The sequence below is a fragment of the Balaenoptera borealis genome (assembly GCF_965194805.1).
Source record: "Balaenoptera borealis genome assembly, chromosome: 1".
Classification (NCBI taxonomy): Eukaryota; Metazoa; Chordata; class Mammalia; order Artiodactyla; family Balaenopteridae; genus Balaenoptera; species Balaenoptera borealis.
The window spans coordinates 33,573,772-33,594,068 of record NC_138860.1 but is presented as its reverse complement, the minus strand read 5'-3'; the positions used below and the strand labels follow the sequence as shown (position 1 = coordinate 33,594,068).

At 52.9% G+C, this 20,297-nt stretch overlaps 1 protein-coding gene across 3 annotated transcripts; it reads right to left on the bottom strand.

Moving 5' to 3' along the window:
• Positions 1-12,707: 12,707 nt before the first annotated feature.
• Positions 12,708-20,075, bottom strand: KLHDC8A (kelch domain containing 8A). Of its 3 annotated transcripts, XM_082396925.1 has the most exons (6): positions 19,697-20,062; positions 18,756-19,342; positions 15,872-16,036; positions 15,424-15,639; positions 14,708-14,809; positions 12,708-13,818 (listed from the first exon to the last, which is right to left on the bottom strand). In XM_082396925.1, exons 2-6 carry the CDS (start codon positions 19,129-19,131, stop codon positions 13,625-13,627), a joined length of 1,053 nt encoding a protein of 350 aa, XP_082253051.1. In that variant the 5' UTR covers positions 19,132-19,342; positions 19,697-20,062; the 3' UTR covers positions 12,708-13,624. The 3 variants fall into 3 exon arrangements, with proteins under 3 accessions (XP_082253051.1, XP_082253053.1, XP_082253052.1); XM_082396927.1 differs by lacking the exon at positions 15,872-16,036 and having other exon boundaries at positions 19,697-20,075; XM_082396926.1 differs by lacking the exon at positions 14,708-14,809 and having other exon boundaries at positions 19,697-20,070.
• Positions 20,076-20,297: the final 222 nt, after the last annotated feature.

Below are 20,297 nucleotides of genomic sequence, written 5' to 3'. Positions count from 1 at the left end.
TGGGGCCGTTGGCTTCCTTTATAGCTGGAGATGATCCACTTATGCAGGAAACCAACCCTGCCTCCCCAAATCTGGAGGACCACAGGAGGTGGTAGCCAGTTTGGCATTCTTCTCTCTGCCGGCCTCCCCTGGGTTATCTGTGAAAATAGAATGAGGCCCAGGTGAAAGTTCCCCCGACGTGCTGTTTCCTTTCCCCAATGAGATCTGCATCCATTCCTGGGGCCCAGGTAGCTGGGGCCATCTAGATAGATTAGGGCTCTCAAGAGGAAGCATGGGTAATATAAGAGCAAACACAGGGCTGAGTGTTAGGAGCCCTGAGTTCTAGTTCTGACTGACACCAACCATGTCTGTGGCCTTTTACCCCATCACTTAGTCATTCTACAAATACTGGTGCCCACTAGGTGCTGGCCTATGGATATGATGGTGCCAGGGTAGACATGGTCTCTGAGAGTTCTCAGTCTAGTGAGAAATAAGCAAATCCTAGACAGAGGAAGATGTGTCCACAATGGGGGAAGAACAGAATGCCCTTGGGGTATATAACAGGAGGGAGCCCCTAGCCCAGAGAGGAGGAGGTTGGTCTGGGGCAGTTTCCTGCAGACAGAGCCTTTTAAGCTGAGACCTGAAGGATGTGAGACAGTTAGCCAAATGAATCAATATTTTCTCATAAGTAAGATGAAAGAATCATACAGATGAGCCTAAAATTCCCTTTCAAGCTTAATCAAGACTTCTATGAAATCTAGATTAATCTAGACCTTATCTAGATTCCAGGTATCCCTAACACTTAGCCCACTGCTAGGCACAAAAAAGGCACTCAATAGATGCTTATGAACTAAAGGAATGCATGTGCAGTGGAATTCAAAGGCTAAAGTGATTTCCCTCTGTTTCCAGCTAAACTGACTATTGCAGGGGTGGGGGGGGCGGTGGGGAGTTGGGGGTAGATCTCCCGTACCTCTTGGACGTTCCCCGCCCTCACTTCAGCTTCCTTTGATCAGAATGTGAATCCCCATTTAGGGGGCAAGCCATGATAGCCAAAGTCTGCAGAGAAAAGAGATCTCAGTTCCAGTCAAGATGCAGCCTGCCGGCCTCTAAGGAACTACAAGAGAGGGCTTTAGTGATGAATGGACCTGGCTGCTGTCTGCCTACAGCAGACAGGCCAGGGAGGCAGACAAACAGACACAGAGCCGGAACAGCATACAACTCGGAAATGATCTTAACTGCTGAAACTCAATGCTCAGATTCCTTAAAGGGAGACCTGGTCTGTCTCAGAGTGAGAATGCCTGACAGAGAATCTGATTACGTCAGGGGACTTGGCTGCCGGCAGATATTGGGGAATTCCTGGGTCATGTGCTCGGATGTGCCCAGGAATCTGGGCTGAGCTGAGCCATCTCAATCCTGCCCGCCCCACCAGCCAGTTGCGGGGCGCTGGGGGTAAGCCTACTATTGGTGATCACTGTGTGAGGGGCTCTGGGATTAACCATTTATTGAGCCTACTAGGTGCTTCGCTTGGGAGAGTTAGGAACAAACATCTGTGCCAGTCCTTGCACACTTCACAATCTGTGTGTGTCTGTGTGTGTCCAGACCAGCAGAAGAGGATGTTAATGTGGCTCAGGGTAAGGACTGCTGTGATGTGTGAAGTGCAGGGTGCTCGTGGGAGGGCAGGTGAGGGTACCAAGGCCACGCTTTGGGGTATTTCTACTGAAAAAGAAATACATCTAAGATGACTCTTGAGGGGCAACTAAGAATTAGCTCCCTGCTCTCAGGAAGTTTACAGTTTAGTAAGGGAAATAAGATAAATAAAGTACCATCTAATCCAAAGCAGAAAGTGGGAAGGCTCTCAAGACACGTACATAACACAACACTGTAAGTCAACTATACTCCAATAAAAATTTTTAAAAAGTAAAATAAAAGCTAAGAAGAAGGTTAGATAGGTGGTTTGGTCAGTAGCACAAATTTAGGGCACAAGAGAGGCACTTAAATGCTTGAAGGAACTTCCCTGGTGGCGCAGTGGTTAAGAATCTGCCTGCCAATGTAAGGGACACAGGTTTGAGCCCTGGTCCGGGAAGATCCCACATGTCGCGGAGCAACTAAGCCCGTGCACCACAACTACTGAGCCTGCGCTCTAGAGCCCGCAAGCCACAACTACTGAAGCCCGCGCAATGAGAAGCCCGCGCACCTCAACGAAGAGCAGCTCCCCCCCACCCCGGCTCGCCGCAACTAGAGAAAGCCCGTGCACAGCAACGAAGACCCAATACAGCCAAAATTAAATAAATAAATTTATTTTTAAAAATGCTTGAAGAAAATATGAGGGAAAAAGTTTTATGAGTGTTAACCAAAAAATAAGCAACTTCTTGCAACTACCCTATGTCTGGTCTCATACCATAAATTTCACATCCCCATATCTACACTGTTAATTCAGTCATTCCCTTGGAGAGATGAAAACTATAATAAATTTAAACTATGTATGTATTAAAAAAAAAAAAAGGCAGGTACAAAATGCCATGTGGGACTGAAAGGATGGGTCTTATTCTGGCTCAGGGGTTTGAGGGAGGGCCTCACAGGAGGCCAGCTGGACCTTGAAGGGAGGGTAAACTGTGATGAAAGACCTTCAGGGATGGGGTGGGGCTGGGGTAGGAGTGAGGGGAGATGATGAGAGAGTAGTGGGGGCAGGAAAGTAGAGGGCCAGCTAAGCACTTTCTGGATCTGATGATCTGCAGGGGAGCTCCCAGGCCCTAGAGCATCTCCTGCCTTGGGATTTATCTCAGTATAGATGCCTGGGCCCCTCTTTCCTTCTCTCTGGAAAAAGGGCTGCAGCAGGCTAAAGGGCTCAGCTTACCACCTCTTTGCCTGAGACCTCAACCATTATATTTCCCTTCCTCAGAGCTCTGAGCTACAGCCCTCTGTAACTGACACTCTCAGGTGGTGGACAATATGGCCTTGAAGGTGCTGACCTTTCTTTCTCAGGGACTGGTGGAACTGCTTGGTTAAGAACCTGCACGTTAGAAGTGGCCCTCCAAGATTGGGAGTTGGGCATCCGAAAACAGGATTGTGAATTCTGCAAGTCTCTGGCAATTTGAGATGCTTGAATCAATGCTGCCCTCTGCTGACCGAACTAAGCCTAGCAACTTTTATGGGATGCCCGATGCTGTGACTCCAAGTGGAGGTCCGCTTAGGCAATTTGTTCATTTAATGAGCAATTTGTTCATTTAATTCATTCATTCATTCATTCAACAAATATATACTGAGCAACTACAATAATAGGTATAATGTTATCTGACATTTATTGAGCCAGCCCTGGTTCTAAGCATCTTAGATATAGTGTCATGTCCAAGACCACTCAGTCCTAGCTACGAGTAACACAGCTGGGAGGCAAACCCTGTCAGTCTTACATCACAACTCAAGTCCCTAAGAATCACATTGTCTTGTGGTGCCCACATGGGCTTCGGAAATACAAGATGGAACTGGTGAGCCGCTTACAATATAAATTTAGTAAGCCTTACCAGGAGTCTGGGGAATTTTGTGCTGCAAACACTGAAAACAGTCCCCAGGCTCTCAATTACAATGGGAAATTGAATGTTATTCACAGGCCAGGCCTGGGAGGGATGTGACCAAGGAGAAGCTAGCTCTGCTCCCCAAGCCAGAGAGTTTGCACTGTCTCCCACCTGGAGCAGCAGGGAAATTACACACAGACGGACAGGAGTCACGAGTCCCTGATTCCAGGGAATTCCCTGGTGGTCCAATGGTTAAGACTCCTCGCTTTCACTGCCGAGGGCCCGGGTTCAATCCCTGGTCGGGGAACCCCGCAAGTTGTGCGGTACAGCCAAAAAAAAAAAAGGAGTCCTGGGTTCCAGCTCCTCTTTTACCACTACCCACATTGTGGTCATGGCCAAGGACTTTCTCTTTGGGGGGCAGTTTCCTCATCTATAGAAAGGGATTTGGATAAATCAACTCTGAGTTCCATTTCAACTCTGCTGTAACTTCTCTGCAATGTTTAAGTAGGGACAAATTAGAAATCTCAGTCATACCTGTTATTTTGCCCACCTGGCAACTGATTCCCTCACTACAGGACACTCAGGACCCCCATTCCCGCTCCCACCCCTGGCATGATGTTTTGGCTCAGGAGTCTGACACCCTGGGCTCCAGGCTCTGCTCTGCCACTAACTGACTATGACTATCCCTTATCTCTCGGCAACTCTCTGGATAAGAATTATTATCTTTTGCACAGCTAATACACTTACTGTGTGCTAGTCACTGTATGAATGAATTCAGTCCTCACCACAATTCTATGAAATAGGTTCTAACATATGATTATCCCCATTGCACAGATGAGGAAACTGAGACACAGAGAAATTAAATACCTGCCCACATGGGGTTACAGAGCTGGCAAGTGGTGGAACCAGATTGGAGCCTACGCAATCTGGCTCCAGAAATAGCATTCTCAACCATCATACTTTGGCTTGGAGAGGATTCTTGATTTACCCAAGTCTCAAGTAGACTAAGCTCTCTAAGTCATAGTTCACTCAACCTGAAACGTGCCTCAGGACCCCTCGTGGGCTTGCTGTGGGATGAAACAAGATGTGAAGCTGTCAGACTGATGGTTTCCTCTCAGTCTGCTTGGGGTTTTGCTGGGCTCTGGTCCTCCCAAGTCCGCTCCCCGCAACCCCCATTCTGGCTGAGACCCAAGTGTGTGTTTGTGTGAATGGGAGCTATGACAGCAAGGGGCTGTCCCCCTGAGCTACAGCTGATCTGATCTGGGACAAAGGACTGTTAAGATAAGTTCAGCGTTCAGCGCTAGGAAGTGGTCATTGAAACTGCCCAAGGCTGGAGCTCTGTGCTGGGGGAGGGAGGGAGCAGTCTCACTTGGTGGGAGAAAAGGAAGGGCCTTTGAATTACTCTCACTGCTTGTTTTTTAATGCCAGACAAGGGTTCTTGTTGAGAGTTGGGAGGTGGGGTGGGTGGATATTTGTGTAGCTTTAAAGTCTAGGGCTTCTAGTCAGTACTTTGGAAAGGGGTCTCCTTACCCCATTGTTAACGGCAAAACAAAAAGAGCTCCTTTTCTGCCCCTCACTTCTATGTTCTTTTCTCAATCTCTGAGGTTGTGTAATTCCCATTGCTGTGGGGTTGGGAGGTAGAGGGGGGCACCTATGCTTATGACTGGGCCAAAAGCTTTCATGGGATTCCTCCACTGGGTACCCAGTCACCAAGTACTTTCCACCAACTAACCCTGGTGTGTTGTTGCCATTAGTCATCTGAGATCCTTGATGGAATGAGATGGAGAATAAGTAAATAAAAATAAACCCCTGTCATTACAGGGGTCAATACTTTCATACTCACTGATCCTTCACTGACCCTGTGAAGTCAGGGCCTTGGGTTAGATTCTGGGGTACACAGGCTGTTGATATAGATGAAGAAGGGGGTACATGAGCCTCAGAATGGCAGTCAGAGAATGGGTTTCCATACCGAGCTCTGCCCCTTGCTGGCCACATGACCTAGGGCGGGTGACTCAGTCCCTTCAAGCCTCAGTTCCTATTAGCCAAAGGAGATCCTGAACGTGGAGCCTCTTTGTAAACTGGAAAAGGCTCCCCAGCATATGGCTGTGGGTACTGTGGCTTAGGACTCAGTACTTTATACTCCATTTAAACGCTGCTCCCTTGAGGGGGCTGAGTGTCTTCCTCCTCCTGGCCCTGCCTCCACAGCCGCCACCATGCACTCAGGGAGGTCCAAAGAGGTCCAGGCAGGACCAGACAGGGCAGGGCATGGGAGGTATGCCCAGGAGGGACGAGGGAGGAAGGTCTGCCCGGTGCCGCCTCCCTGCCCGTGCTTGGCTCCCACTGGCAACCTAAGCCCTTTGCCTCCCAAACTGATCCTGGAATGTAAACCCCTAGCCAAGCACATTCTTTAGCCAGGTCACCAGCTCCTGGCCCTTGGGAAGGGAAGGCGGGAGCTAGCATTTCTCTTGGCCCTGAATGACACTAGCACAATCTGGTGCTGGGGCTGCTACCACCAGCCTGGATTAATAGGCTGTCACCCACAGCTTATGGAAAGCCCAATTCTGACCTATCACTCCTGTCAGAGCCCGGGGAGAAGGGGAGAGAGAACCCACCCCATAAGCAGGGGGATTTGAAAAATACTGCTGATTTCCTGGCTCTGGTTCCTCATACCAGCCAGATGTGCTCAGAGGAAGGGGGGCTTTGTAAAGGTTACTCTCAAAGCTGGTGCTCTCTGGGCCCTTGGTTGTCTGACTTTCATTCTGTTTGGTCGTTTGCTACACATTTATTCCATTCAGTCACTTGTTACACATTTAGGCTCTGGTGCCCAGCGCGGTGATGCTCTGGGCCCACGAGGGTTAACAATCTCACCGTGTCCTGAGGATCCCTGTGTGTATGGGGGTGAGGTGGGGGTACACAAGGAGGGGGTATTCTGCATTCTGCGGGGAGGGATGGGCTGGGGCAGGGTTGGGAGGGGAACAGCAGGGACAGTTTAGGGAACTGCCTGCTCCCAGTGGTCTCCCACAAGCCACACTTGGCAGAGGTAAGGAGGGGAGGCTGGAAGGGCAGGACTTTTGTGAAGGGTCTTAGAAGTCAAGACGGAGGCTGGGAATCACCTGGAGGACCAGGGGCAGCTGAGGGTGGGTGTTTCAGCTGTGATGGTGCAGGCAGGTTTGCAGATGAGAACGGTTACTGAAAGGGCAGAGGAATTCAGCCGCCATGTGGAGGGGGTTGGAGGCGAGGGATGAGATGGTCGTTTTCCACCCAGGGTTGAGCTGGCTTCCCCGAGGTGCTGGGACCTGAGGTCTGAGGCAGAGTAAGACCAGTTTGGAAGGGCAGCTCCAATCCAGTCCCTTCTCCTACAGATGGGGACGCTGGATCTGGAGTGGGGAGCCTGGGAAAGAGGCTTGTAAATTATTATTGCCTTACAAACGTTTGTTTTTAAGAATGTGAATTGCTAAACTGAGATTAGGACCAAGGCCCGTTGTCTGTTGAATGGGAGGCCGGTCACCCCAAAGTCCTCCTTCTGGTCCTCCAGATAAGGCAGGCAAGGTGGGCCACCTTCTGGCGACAGTGAATGGGGCCTCAGGAGTCCCTCACCTCCTGGCACATCCACACCCTCCCTTCCGAGGCTGACCGAGGCTGGAGCCACCAACCGCAAGCCCGGAGTTCCTCGCCCGCCCCGTCTCCACACTGCAGCAATGTGGAGGGTGTGGGGAGGGGGAGGCGGACCCCACGAGCCTGGGGGAGACAGAGTTCTCCCTGAACCACCTAGAAAAGCCACCACTTCTAAAGTGTCACCTCAGGCATCAAGTCTTCAGACACTTCCGGGCCTCCAGCCCCTCACCCCATTGACCTTCTGAGTCATCTGCCAGATATTTCCTCTTCAGAGGAGGTAGGCGGCTGGGAGGTTTTGCATGAAAAAAAGAAAAGTCTCAAGAATTCAGTCTGGCTAAATTAGGAATTGGACGGGGGCACCAGGATCTTTCCCCGTTCTTTCCCTTCACCCATTCACCGTCTCAGTCCAGGTTTATCAAGTGCTGGCTGCGTGCCGGGCACGGACCAGGTGCTGAGCACGTGAAGGTAAGCAGGGAAGCCACAAACGGTTCCCCCCGCCCGCCCCGCCCTGCCCCGTTTACGGAACTTGTGACAACTTGGGAAAGCCACAGGACTCCTTTGGGTCTCAGTTTCCTCCCCTGTAAAATAGATGGATCCCAGTCTTTCCTAAGGTCCTAGGGAATTGAGGGTGCAAAGGTCCCCCTGGCTGTTACAGCAAACTGTGCACGAGGTTCTGGAGGGGCCAGCAGTGTGGATGTCAAAGCAGTGGATGCTCCAGAGCTGGCAACTCACCATCCACACTGAAGGGGTGCTGAGCCCGGGCGCCTGCTCCCAGCGTGTGTACCAGAGTGTAAGTGTGAGGGGCATACGTGTGAATGCAAGGCGTGTGTAAGAGCATAAACATGTGCGTGAACGGGTGTGCACATGCGTGTGAGGTGCATGCAGATGTGTAAAAGTGTGGGGTGTATTTGAAGTGTGTAGGTGTAAGAGTTTAAGGCATGTGTGAGTGTGAGCTATATTGTAAGGGCGTGAGGCAAGTGTGAAGCATAAGAGTGAGGTGTGTGAGTTGTGTATGTGAGCATGAGTGATTATGTGAGTATAAATCTGCGAGTGTACATGTAAGGTCTGTGTAAGACTGAGGGGTATGTGGGTGTGTGATGTGGGTGTGTGAGGTGTGTGTGAGCATGAAAGAGAGAGGGGAGGGGAAAGGGAGAGAGGTGAGTGTGTGTGTGTGTATGTTTGTGAGTGTGCGCATGTGCAGGGCTCAGGCTGGCCCAGAGCATGCTGGGTGGAGTCGCAGGAAGCTTGTCTGGTATGAAATACCAACTGCACATAATCTGTAAAGGGGTCCATTACTCTTGGAAAGACGGACACTTTGGCCTCTGGGCTGCGGACGGTGGTTTCTTGGTGCTCTGCTTCATGCCATCAGGAACACGTGGGCTCTGGGGGTTCTTTGAACCAGGCACACACCTGCCTGGGGAGCTCAAATGAACTGGATATTTGGGAAAACACCCCACAGTTTAAATTATTAAAGGGTCACATCCTGAGGGAGAATGCAGACTCTACAAGAACGTAACACAGGGCACTCTAGAGACACTGTGCCCTTGCAGCCAGCTGGCTCGCCACCCTTTCCCAGAGATGGGCTCCTCCCCCCTACTTCCCACTCCCACCCCCGTCACTCCTGGCACCGCCGATGGAGAGGGGTGTGCTTGGAGAGGCGGCCACAACCATCATATCACACTGATGCCGACCTTCCTCAAACCCTTCTTCTCGAGGCATCGACCCACTATTCAAGGTCGGCACAGGCTCCAGCTTGCCTTCTAATCTTTTTTCACATCACTCCCCACTCCTGTGTGCACTTTGGCACCCAAGTCTCCCTTCCCTTGAGGCCCAGTTATAACAGCAGTCTCCTCCAGGAAGCCTTCCCAGATCAGCTCAGTCCTCAGAGCCAGGAAGAGGCAAGGAAGGTTCCCCCTCCCTCTTGATTTCAGACTTCTAGAATTGTGAGGCAATACATTTCTGTTGTTTTTGAAGCCACCAGTCTGCAGTATTTTGTTATGGCAGCCCTAGGAAACTAATAAAATGGAAACTTATCTGCCCAACCTGTCTGGGTCCTTTTATGTGCCCGTCTCTTCAGCTCTTGCTTGTGCTCTGCCTCATGCCTTCACTTCTGCAGTTGTCTAATCCCAACAAGAAGCGCCTGCCCACGCAACTCTTTGATCTCACCAAGCCTGGCCTGAGGCTTTGGTCCTGTTCTGCCGCCACCCAGGGGCGGGGATGCCATCTCTTACTGCAGAGCTCAGAATGGCGGGCGGTGGGGATGTGCACTCCCCTCCACCCTGGCAGCTGGATTAGAATCTCCGTTCCATCACTTGTTAGTTGTGCCACTTGGGTTAGTCATAGGGTTCCCGGTTCTGTTTCTTCTTCTACAAGATGGGGGTTGGAAAAGGCCGATGGCACCCCACCTCCTGTTCAGGGTATCTGTGGGCCAGAAAGCTCAAAGCAAATGCAAGAGATCATTAGAAATTCTGGAGGAGAAGAAGCCATGGAAGGGAGGGACTTGTCCACTTTCTGTGGTTCTAAACCCTCCTGGCACTTTAATTGCCCAGCAGATGGACCTTCCTCCAGAGGAGGCCTGACAAGCTCGGCCCACGTGTTTTTCTGAGGATACCAACCCCAACTGGGGTTCTTTCTTTTTAAAAAAAAAAAAAAATTTGTTTATTTATTTATTATTTTTTTGGCTGTGTTGGGTCTTCATCGTTGCATGCGGGCTTTCTCTAGTTGCCGTGAGCGGGGGCTACTCTTCGTTGTGGCGCGTGGGCTTCTCATTGCGGTGGCTTCCCTTGTTGCGGAGCGTGGGCTCTGGGCGCACGGGCTTCAGTAGTTGTGGCGCACAGGCTTAATTGCTCCGCCGCATGTGGGATCTTCTTGGACCTGGGTCCCCTGCATTGGCAGGCGGATTCTTAACCACTACCCCACCAGGGAAGTCCCTGAGGTTCTTTCTGATCTTAGATGGTGCCTTGGTGATTTTACTTACTTCGTTTTCCTCAGAAGAGGAACTTGGCTTATCCTATGTTCCAATGGCACAAATCTGATCATGATGCTTCTCCACTTAAAATCCTTAATTTGCTCCCAGTTTCCCATATGGATAAAGTCCAGACTCCTTAGCAAGGCACGTAAGGCCTCTTGATCTGCCCTGCCTGTACTTCCAGCCCATCTCCCTAGATTCTCTGCAATGTGCATGTTGTCCCTCAGTGGACTTGAGAACACCTCTGTCTCTCCGTCAACAACAACAAATAATAATGCAGCTACTCACCTTATATATGCAAATCATTTTGTGTATAGCAGGTAGCTCTTAACCTCAGTGAGGCCTTATTTTGTTCATTTTACAAATAAGGAAACTGAGATTCAGGGGTTAACAACGTACCCAAGATCAATCCGCACATGACAATTATTTGAACCCATATTTCTTGCTTCAAAGCCTGGGGTCATCCTCCTCTGCCTGGCTGTCCTCCCTCTTCTTTCAAAGTGCAGTTTGAGATTTGTTTTCTGGAAACCTCTCTGATCCCCTCAGTTCCTCTCAGTTCTCTGTAACCAGTAAGGATGGGGCACCTCTGGGTTGCACTAGCAAAGGCTGACACTTGTCTCATCAAATACTAACTGCAGATTTAGTCCCCGTCTCCCTCCCAAGACTGCAACGACTGGAGGGCAGGAATCCCAAGTCCAGCACCATGCCAGACACATAACTGGAGTTCAGTGTCAAACAATGCTTTGGAATAGCTGACACAGTCACAGAGCCAGAAGAGAACTTTCCTGGGATGTAAATTTAGGAATATTCTATGCTCATTTCACGTTAGGGAGCCCCTCCCAATCTTTCCTTGCTAATCCTCATACTCATTCCTTGGGAAACAAAAGGAATGTTTGGAGCCCTCCATCTTTCCAGGTTTGACATTCTGAACCCTTACATAGTACAGAGCAGCTGATTTTTTCCCCTTTCCTACGTGCTATTCCATTTGAGGCAATGCAGTACTGTGGTCACAGGTTTTAGAATCAGACTTGGTTCGGTCACTTACTAGCTTGTGACCTTGGACAAGTTATATAACCTCTTGGAGGCTTAGTTGTTTCATGTGCAAGACATGAGGATACTGCCTTCTCCACAGAGTTGATCTGAGGATTGAAGCTGGTGCTTTGCCAACTTGTGAGATGGCATTGTCATTGCTTTGGTTTTCCACATTGGGAAATGAAGACAAGAGAGGGGAGGGAACTTCCCAGAGAGGGACGGGGATGAGAAGGCCTATGGCGGGGAGGGAAGTGAGGCCCAGAGCCAGGCCATTGGACCCCAGATCCTGAGCGGCCTCTGCAGCACCATGAGGTACAGCCATGAGGTGTGCCGCTGACACCCCCTATTTCCCTCGCTCCTCGGTGAGCCACACCCAAAGTCTTCCCAGCATGGACCTCCAAGAGGTGAGTCCTCAGCAGATACCAGCTTGAGCCCTGAGTGGCCCTCACAGGTTGCAGCGGTCAGTCCCCCATTCTCATAATGGGAAGAACCTTTAGGGCTGGCTACAGCCATAAGGTACCCCAACTATTTAAAATGCCGCAGTCCCATCCACAGGTCTGGTGCCATCTTGTGTGCTTGGAAAGCCTCCTACACACAAGGCTAGGCTTCCTGTTAGAAGGGGTGGAGGGACCCCATTTGTAAATGCCTTTCTTGGGGATGGGTTGGGGACGGTGGGAGCAGGCAGTGCAGAGACTGAAGTGCAATGGAGGGCTGGGCTTTGCAATGCTTCCCCTAACCTGCTCCCCCAGCCCCTCTTTCTAACAGTCACTTCAGGGGGCTCAACGGAAATGGGCTGGGGGTGGGGGTCTGGAAGCAGTAGGGAAGGCCTCTCTGCAGTCTGCTCCGCAGGGGGCACCCGTGGCCACAGGATGCCAAGGTGGGAGGGAAAGGCTGGGCCAGCAGGTGGCAGTGTCCTTCCAGTGCCCAAGTAAAGAAAAAGATCAGGTACGAGAGAAAGGGAGGCAAAACGACTGTCCCATAAGGACCCTGGTTCCGCTTGTCTGTGAAGGTTCAGTGGAGGTGTTACCTCCTCCAGGAGTCTCCCCCTGACCCCTCAGACGGGTGTTCCTGCTTCAGGAGAAATAATCATACCAGCGTGTGGTGAGTGCTCTCTGACCCCCCCCCCACCCCTCCAGGGCACGTATTTTTTTCATCTTTGTATCCCCCTTGTTAGCACAGCTTTTAAAAATAACTTGGAATCAGAAAGCGGCTATACCAGCTAAAAGGAGGCATGTCCTTCACGTTTTTACATCAGTGAGCAATTACCTTTCTACTGTGGGCAAGACAGAAATGAGCTCGAGCTGAATGAACTGAGGCCAGTCATAGGAGTAACCCAGCGAAGAAGTCAGTTAATGAGTGCAGCCTTTTCCCAACACGCCTGTGGGCATCAACGCTCAGGAGAGGAAAGTGTGCTGTTTTCCTAGGAGTGAGGTGACTGGTCGGGGCAGGGTGGTTTGAAGGTAGAACCTCCTCAGAGGGAACAGCCAAGAACAAGTGGTCCCTTGGGGCCCCATTTAGCCTGAGAATGTCAGAGGGACTGTTTCATGCGGTCCCCTCCGCATATCAAGACACCGTCCACCCCGCCCCTGCATCAGCGTGCCACAGAAGATAGGAATATAGATTTTAATCATTGTGCTGCTGCTGTTAACCAGAGTGCAATTAATCCATCCTTTGTGGATTTTGATGCCACAGTGTAAATAAGGTTTCACACAGAAACACTCTGGGGCTGTCAGTGACAAAGGGGAGGGGTGCCTCTGGTGCCTCTGGTGGGGAGGGGTGACCGAAGGAGAAATGAAGTGAGGAGAAGAGTGGGGAGCAGACCCTGGGCTGGGAGTCTGCTCCAGTCCCATCATTACATTCCCATCAGGACCCCGAGAGGCATGGGTCCTTCCTGGCCAGGGCTTCTGACCTGGACCAGTGCACGTGAACCCGACTTCCCTTCCAAGTCAGCCGCCTCCAGCTTCAGGGCCAATTCTTGCTGAGTAGATGAGGTCCAGGGCAGGCCCACAGTTGGTCACCAAAGGGGGAAGGGATGTAGACCAATGGAGAGAAGAGGGGTTGGGACCCCTGCAACCCTTCTCCATCTTCCATCCCAAGAGACCTTCAGACTAGCGCAGATCCAGGGAAAGGACAGCTACAAGTAGCTATCCTCTGGGTCAGAACTGCCCTGCCTACCCCCTATCCTGGAGATGGGAGAGGTAAACCCACAGGAAGGGAGGTAGCATATACTCCTGCTACCTACCTTTCTCTGCTTGAGCAGTAAGTGAGGACTCTCCCCAGAGGTCACCTGAGCTCCAACAGGGGAAGGGGGATGGCAGAGTCATCGAGACTTCTTACAGTTTTCTCGGATTGGTAGGGTTTGGAGGTGGAGAGGTCATTTAGAGCCCTAGGGCCTAACCCCACTGGCTGCTGACAGGAGCTGGCATCCGGGGAAGCAGCCCAAACTACTTTGATGAGATCATTCCTCTTGTCCAGAGTGGGGTGATCCGGTCCAGGACACGGTGGCTGGGCCCAGAGCCAGCTAGGAGTCAGAGACACACAGGGCTTCCACCGCATCGCTCAGACCCTGGTTGACACCCCCCACGGCCAGGAGGCAGTTCTTGACAACGATGCTGGAGCAGGCACAGCGGGGCGTGGGCATGGCGGGGAGGACCTCCCACTTGTTTTTCCCCGGGTGGAAAGCCTCTGCCGTCTCCAGGACAGTGGGTTGGTTCCCTGAAAGTGCCAAGGGAACCGGACCTTACAAAGGAGTCCAGTCACCTATCTGCCCCGGGGAAGTCCCCCCATCTGGCTCCCCGCCTCTGGAAGCGCAAGCAGAAGCCAATCAACCTCAAATTCCTTGGCTACAGAATTGCTCCTTCCCCACCCTTTTGTCAAACAGCTGCTTTGTTCTTCCTGCCTTCTCTGTCTTTTCATCTCAAGAGTAACTTTCTTTCCCCACCGCCTGCTTTTACCAGAAGTTTCTAGACACTACTGCCTCTCTTCTGCCCTTTACTAAGAAAGCTGCTCACATGGTCTAGCTTACATCAAGCTGCTTTCCTGTGTGGGTAAATAGGGTGTCTGTCCACACTGAGTAAACTCTGGGTTCCTGGAAGCTCCGCTGCCCATCTGTCTCTCCCCTGTTGATGTTGGGGTCCCGCCTTCAAAATACCCTAATCTCTGGGAGGTCTTATACAGCAAATCCTGAATTCATTAGAATAACTGATTTGATCAGACTGCTTTTCTACTCTGTGAGAGAGCTGGGTATCCAGGGAGAAGAGAAAGAGGACCAAGGCCAATCCCTGCCACACTTTCACCTCCAGTCATTCCTGGATAGGGCCCCAGGGACCTGTGCTTGGCAAGCCTGTGTCACATGGTTATCAGTATGCCCCTTATGCTCTCTGGGCCTCAGTTTCTCCTGTGTAAGAGGACAGATAGACAGCAACTGAGGCCCGTCCATGGAGACATGACATCTAGGCTGGGAGGAGGGGAGTGCTTTGAAATTCTTTGGAGTAAAGCAGTAGGCAGGTGGTGTGCAAGGAGCCAGCACCCTCTCCTGCTCATGCAGAGTGCCTAGAATCCAAGCACCAGAACCACAGTGCCAGCCCGGAAGATCTATCCTTACCAAGTCCTCCAGCCACTATGACCCGTCCACTCAGAGAGCCGGCCACAAAGTCTGCCCGCCGCTTCTTAAGGAAGAATGAGCGCTCCATCTTCAGCCATCCCCCTACAGGCCATGCATGATGGCAGGAGATACACAGAGAGAATCAGATGCTGACCACCTGCTCCTCCAAATACACATGAGTCCCAAACTGCTCTCACCCAAGGCAGCATCTCCACTCCATCTACCCTGTGTGCTCAGTGCACATACAATGTCTCCTGCTGTTTGAAATGACACTCTACCCTCTCCCATGCTTGCTGCAATCCAAGGAACCATAATCTCTTATGACAAATCACCTTGTTCTACCTCTGTTCTCATGGGCTTTAAGCTGGAAAGGAGGCTGACTAGAGGCAGAGAGCGTCAGAGTCAGGATCCTTCTGTTTTTTCACGAGTAAAAAACAGGAAAAAGCCCTTCCTCACCTGACTATGGCTGGATGTTGTAAGAATGGACAATAGGTGGAAAAGGCTTTGATAAAAACAACCAACCAACCAATCAAAGGGAACCCTGTACAGATGAAAGAATTTGATCCCAGGAGTAGCCTTGAATGGAGAAGGGTGTTCAGACTCTGAAAGGCTCACCCAGCTGGGTAAGTGAGCCTGGGTGGATGGATGGGATGGGGGTAAGGTGGGGGATTCAGCCAGAAGGGAGGTGCGCAGCCGGGGACTGGTGCCCAGCTTACCCTGTTCCATGTCGAACACGTCCATTGTCCGGAGGAACTTGGGCTGCTGGTAGAGCCGACCCTGCCGCAGGCCACCCAGGCTGTACAAGCGGTCATCTAGGGTCACAAAGCTGGAGAAGGCCCGCTTGCAGGGAATGTTGGGGAACTTGGTCCAGGAGCGAGTCTCGATGTCAAAGACCTCGAAGGCGTTGACCGCGTACTTGGACTGTCGTCCCCCTGGAGGCCAGAGTAGGGCGAAGGTTGGGCAGAAGAGTAAGTCCCTGAGGACTGGGGCTGGGTTTCCCCTTCTGACTGTTATCAGATCATATAGGAAGCTCCCTGAGGGGTGGGGCAGCATGATTAACCCCCACTGCCCAGGAGATGCTCAGCACACAGGCACTGCTTCCAACCGGAACTGACCCGGGGGAGGGAAGAAGGGCCAGACGTGGGCCAGACAACCTGTCCTTACCCAGCACATAGATCTTGGAACCTCGCAAGAATGAGGTGGCAGCATATCTCGGGGTGGGCATGGGTGCTAGAGACACCCACATGTCCTTGAGCATGTCATAGTGTTGGAGGTGGTTGTGTGGACGGAGGTCCAGGCCCATCCCGCCTGCCGCGTACACTCGGTAATCTAAGGAGAAAGGCCATACAACAGACACTATGAGACAGGCCCACTGTACTCAGCTCCTACCATGGCCAGGCTCTGTTAACCCCTGGAACACAAGCACTGAAGCCCGGCCAGGTCCCAACCACCGCTCTGCCCGAGAATGGGTTGGTGGCACCATTAAAAGTTCCTGCCACAGTCAAGCCTGGGTCTTCTTGAAGCCATGTCAGGCCTACATGCCTTAGCCTCCCTTGGTGTCTGGCCCTTGGTTAAACCCGAAATACTCGCACAGAGGTAGACTGCAGTGGAGTCTGGGCCTGGACAACACTTTGCAGGTCTTATCCCCTCCATTCTCCTCCTTCCTGGGCAGCCAGAGGGATGCCAAAGAGGAGGGGTATTCCTCTGATACCCTCCAATAGTGGCCTCTTCCCCAGGCACTCCCAGATCAGAACTCTCTAGACCTAGCAGGAGCCTTTGGAAATGAGGTCAGCCCTGCTGTTATTGGCCTTGTGGGACACTGGCCTGCTGCCGTCTCTTTCTTTGTCCGGATAGGAGAAGGCTATCCTCCTTCATGCACAGGAAAGCTCTGGGCTCCAGGAGGCACCCTGCACTGAATGGGCTAGGGGTGAATGAGGGAGAGAGGCTTTGGAGGAGAGAAAACTGGCCCCTATAAGAAGCCCTGCCCAGAGAAGTGAGTTCCCCCCCACTCTCTACTGCTCTTGGCTGCAGGTGACACAGCGCAGCAGAGAGGATAGGCAACGCCTCCATGTTTCCCTGGGCCTCACCCCAGTACCTCACGCAGCCTGTTAAGGACACAGCCCTACCCCCAGGGCCCTCTTTTTACCCAGGGACTCACCCCTACCCGGGATTCTGTCTCCTAGTAGCCAGTCCTCCCCGCTTCTGGCTCTATGAGACTTTCATTCTTCAAGGGGATTGCAGGGATGAGTACTACTTCTTTCTACTTTCCAATCTTACTAAAGAGAGGGAAAAAAATCCCAACCCTAGCCTGTGGCTGGGAGATGGGGCCTGCTAATGAGAAATTTACCTTACACAAACTCCGCCTCTTCTATTCCTGTTTTCACCCGGACACCTCCAGCTGGGAACCCTCACATCCAGACCACATTACCATTCCTGCACCCAATTCTTACTCATTCTTTCAGAGTCACCTGGGTGTCCCTGAACTGCAAGGCTGGGCTGAGAGCGGCGGCTCAGGACCTCCTGTGGCACCTGCATCACCCTACTTGCCACACGTTACTGAAATAACCTTTGTATGTTTCTTCTTTCAATAGATTGTTAGGTTTTTGAGATTTGTTAATCTGTGGCCCCAGCATCTGCTAGAAAGCATGGCACACAGGCATGTAAATTCTTAGTAAACTAACTATTGAACCCATTCAATGCCATAGTTAAGAGCACAGACTCGACCATCACCTGCTAGCTGCGTAACCTTGGGCAAGTTACTTAACCTCTCTGGGCCTCACATTGCTTCTCTCTAAAATGAGGATAATAATAGCACTTACCTCATCAGACAGGTTGTGAGGGTCAAAGGGGTTAATACCTATAAGGCACCTATGGTAAGGACTCAATAAATGTTGGTTCTTAATCATTCAGCCCCACTTATTGAGATCTGCAGATAAAGGACTACCCTTTCCCTCTCTATTTCCCCATGGGCCTCCGTGCCTTCCATCTTTCTTACTGGGAATTCAGGAGGCCCCATTGGCTACTCTGCCCTCAGGGATTTTGAGTTAAGAGTTTCTCTCTCTGACCTTCATTGGTAAGACCCGGGCTCCTAAAGGCAGGGATCAGATCTTCTGCCTCTTTCCTTCCTCCCTGGGACCTAGAACTGTGCCAGGGACAGAGCAGGTGCTCAAGAAATACTGGTTTCTGATCTACAGTAGACCTGACAGGCAGCTGAAATGGTTTTGCAAGAGAAGAAGGGAAGGTTGCATCCCACTAAGCCTGTCTGATCTGAACTTGGGGTCTCCTAACTCCTGCTGGGCCATTTTCCATAAAACCCTGTGTGTTTTAGCAAAAGAGCTTTCAGAGCCCCCCTCTGTGCTCTGGGCTGTACCAGGCCTGAAAAGGAAGAAATGATGGGCTTGGAAAAAGCAAAATGAGAATCAAAGCTATGTGATCAGCACATGCATGCCCTGAGAACCTAGTGAACCTGGGCAAGATGCCACAGAAGCACGACCCTCAGGAACATTCTGGTGTCCACTCATCAGTGTCTCTGAGATTAGGAGGCAGATGGTGGGGAGAAGGTCCTGGAATCAGGTCCCAAAGCCCTCCCAGTGGGGCCTGGTGATGGTACGAGGATGGCATGAACATCCCCAGGGCCCCAAATAATTGTCTGGAGGTGGTGGCGCTTGCAAGGAAGATTTCAGGGGATTTGGTGCTGTGGGTGGAAGGCCCAATCATTCTGCTGAATGAAGGGATGTACAGGGACATTGCACTAACCCCCTTTGGCTCTCCCCTCTGGCCCGGCCTGCCCAGCTTGCTGGGAGGAACCTGGTGGGGTGGAGTGGAGCTCTGGCATCATATGGATTTACTAGACGCTTCACTTGCTGAGTCTCAATTTTCCCATCTGTAAAATAAGGCCAGCGGGTCTCTAGTTTTAGTGTCCATTGTAAAGATCAACTGGGGATCAGGAGTGTGATAGTGGCCTCCAACTCGGTGTTGGCTTCCATCCCTTTCCCCGTGGCCCCCCGCTCCCTTCTCTCTGCCCGCCCTCAGCCCTGGCCCCACTCGCCTTTGGCCGTGACAGAAATGCCCATGGCGGCCTCGCGCAGCATGCTCCTCTTCTTCCACTTGCCCTCATCGATGTTGTACATCTCCACGACCTTCAGAGGCAGCTGACTGGTGCCCACACCCCCGATCACCATGATCCGCTTCCCCAGGGCGGTGACAGCCACCCCGGCCCGGGCTGTGGGCAGGGGGCGCAGGTCGGTCCACTGGTCGGCCTCGGGGGAGTAGACCTCAAAGCAGTCCACGGGGACGCCTTTGTCGTCACATCCCCCGATGGCATAGACCTGCCCCCCGGTTTCCAGCAGGGAGCAGTAGACCCGGCGGCTGGGCAGTGGCGCCAGGCGCTTCCACTGGAAGTCCTTGACGTTGGGCACCTCCATGGCAGCCCCGGGGGCCCCGCCCGCCGCGCCCCCGCGGAGCGCCGGGGGAGGTGCGAGCCAGGGGTCCGCCGGCTACTCCGCGCCCCCTCTCGCCGCCTCCATCTCGCTCCTGTTCGCCGGCTCCCGCCCGACCCCCGGCAAGGGCCCCGACGCCGGCCAGCGCTTCACTGTCCCTCAAGACTCAGCGGTCCGGCGGCGTCCGAGCCTGGCCCTGCGGGAGGAATGGGGCGAATCAAGGGCAGCCGGGCCCGGCGCCCGGGCCTCCTGGCGTGGGCGGGCGAGCGGGCTCCCAACCCCCCGCCAACTTTCAAGGGAAGACGCGGCGGCGAGGGCGCCACCCCGCGGCGGCATCAAACCCGCACCGCTTTGTCCCCCGCCGCTCCCAGCCAGCTGGTCGGAAACCCGTGGAACGCGTGGAACGCGTCCGGGGTCGGGGGCGTTCCGGGGTTCAGGGTGCCAGGCTGCCTCCCGGCGAAGCAAGGAGTTAACACCTTTCGGCGCCGCCGCCTGCCTCCCCCGGCTCTTCCTCCCCGCCAACTCCCGTCCCTGCCCCCGCGCCACTTACACAGCCAGGCCAGAGGAGTGCGGCGGCGAGGCGCAAGCAGCGCATTACCCGAGAGCGACGCGGGGAGCAGGGTAGAGGGCGCTCTGTCCTTCCCCGGTCCGCACACCGCTGTCACACGCAGAAGAGGAGACTAAATGAGCAGCAGGAAGGAGAAGCGGAGCCGCCGCCGGAGGGTGGGGTGCGGGGAGGCCGGCGAGCCTGCTCCACGCACATCCCCACCATCAGCCGCCACACCTGTGCAGGAACCCGCGTGCGCCCGCGGCGAAGCGAGCCCTGACCTCTTTACAGAAGCCCTGGCGGCGCCCGGCCTGCGGGGGAGGGAAAGGGCCCGGTGGGAGACGCTCACCTTGCCTACTGTTCAGGGAAAGCGGGGCACTAGAGCCAAGTACCCAGATGACGGGGACTAGACTCCCTCCAGGGTGGGGGTGGGCGGTTTGTGAGTGTTTGTTTTGGATGAGGAGGCGGAGAGTCCAATTACCCAGTTTATCTACAGTACACAAACCCAGTTCGTGACAGCCTGGCTCAATAGTCGGCTTTGCTTTGGGGGAGGTATTATCAAATGGTTTAACCTAATAGAAGCAAGTTATGTGGGTGTGACGCA

Excerpts from the sequence above, each read along its gene's own strand:
- KLHDC8A (XM_082396925.1), bottom strand. The coding sequence starts at position 19,131 with ATGGAGGTGCCCAACGTCAAGGACTTCCAGTGGAAGCGCCTGGCGCCA. Across the intron at positions 15,640-15,871 it reads TTCCAAGATCTATGTGCTGG|GGGGACGACAGTCCAAGTAC; the intron begins GTAAGGACAGGT and ends TCTGGCCTCCAG. Across the intron at positions 13,819-14,707 it reads CATAGTGGCTGGAGGACTTG|GGAACCAACCCACTGTCCTG; the intron begins GTAAGGATAGAT and ends TGGCACTTTCAG.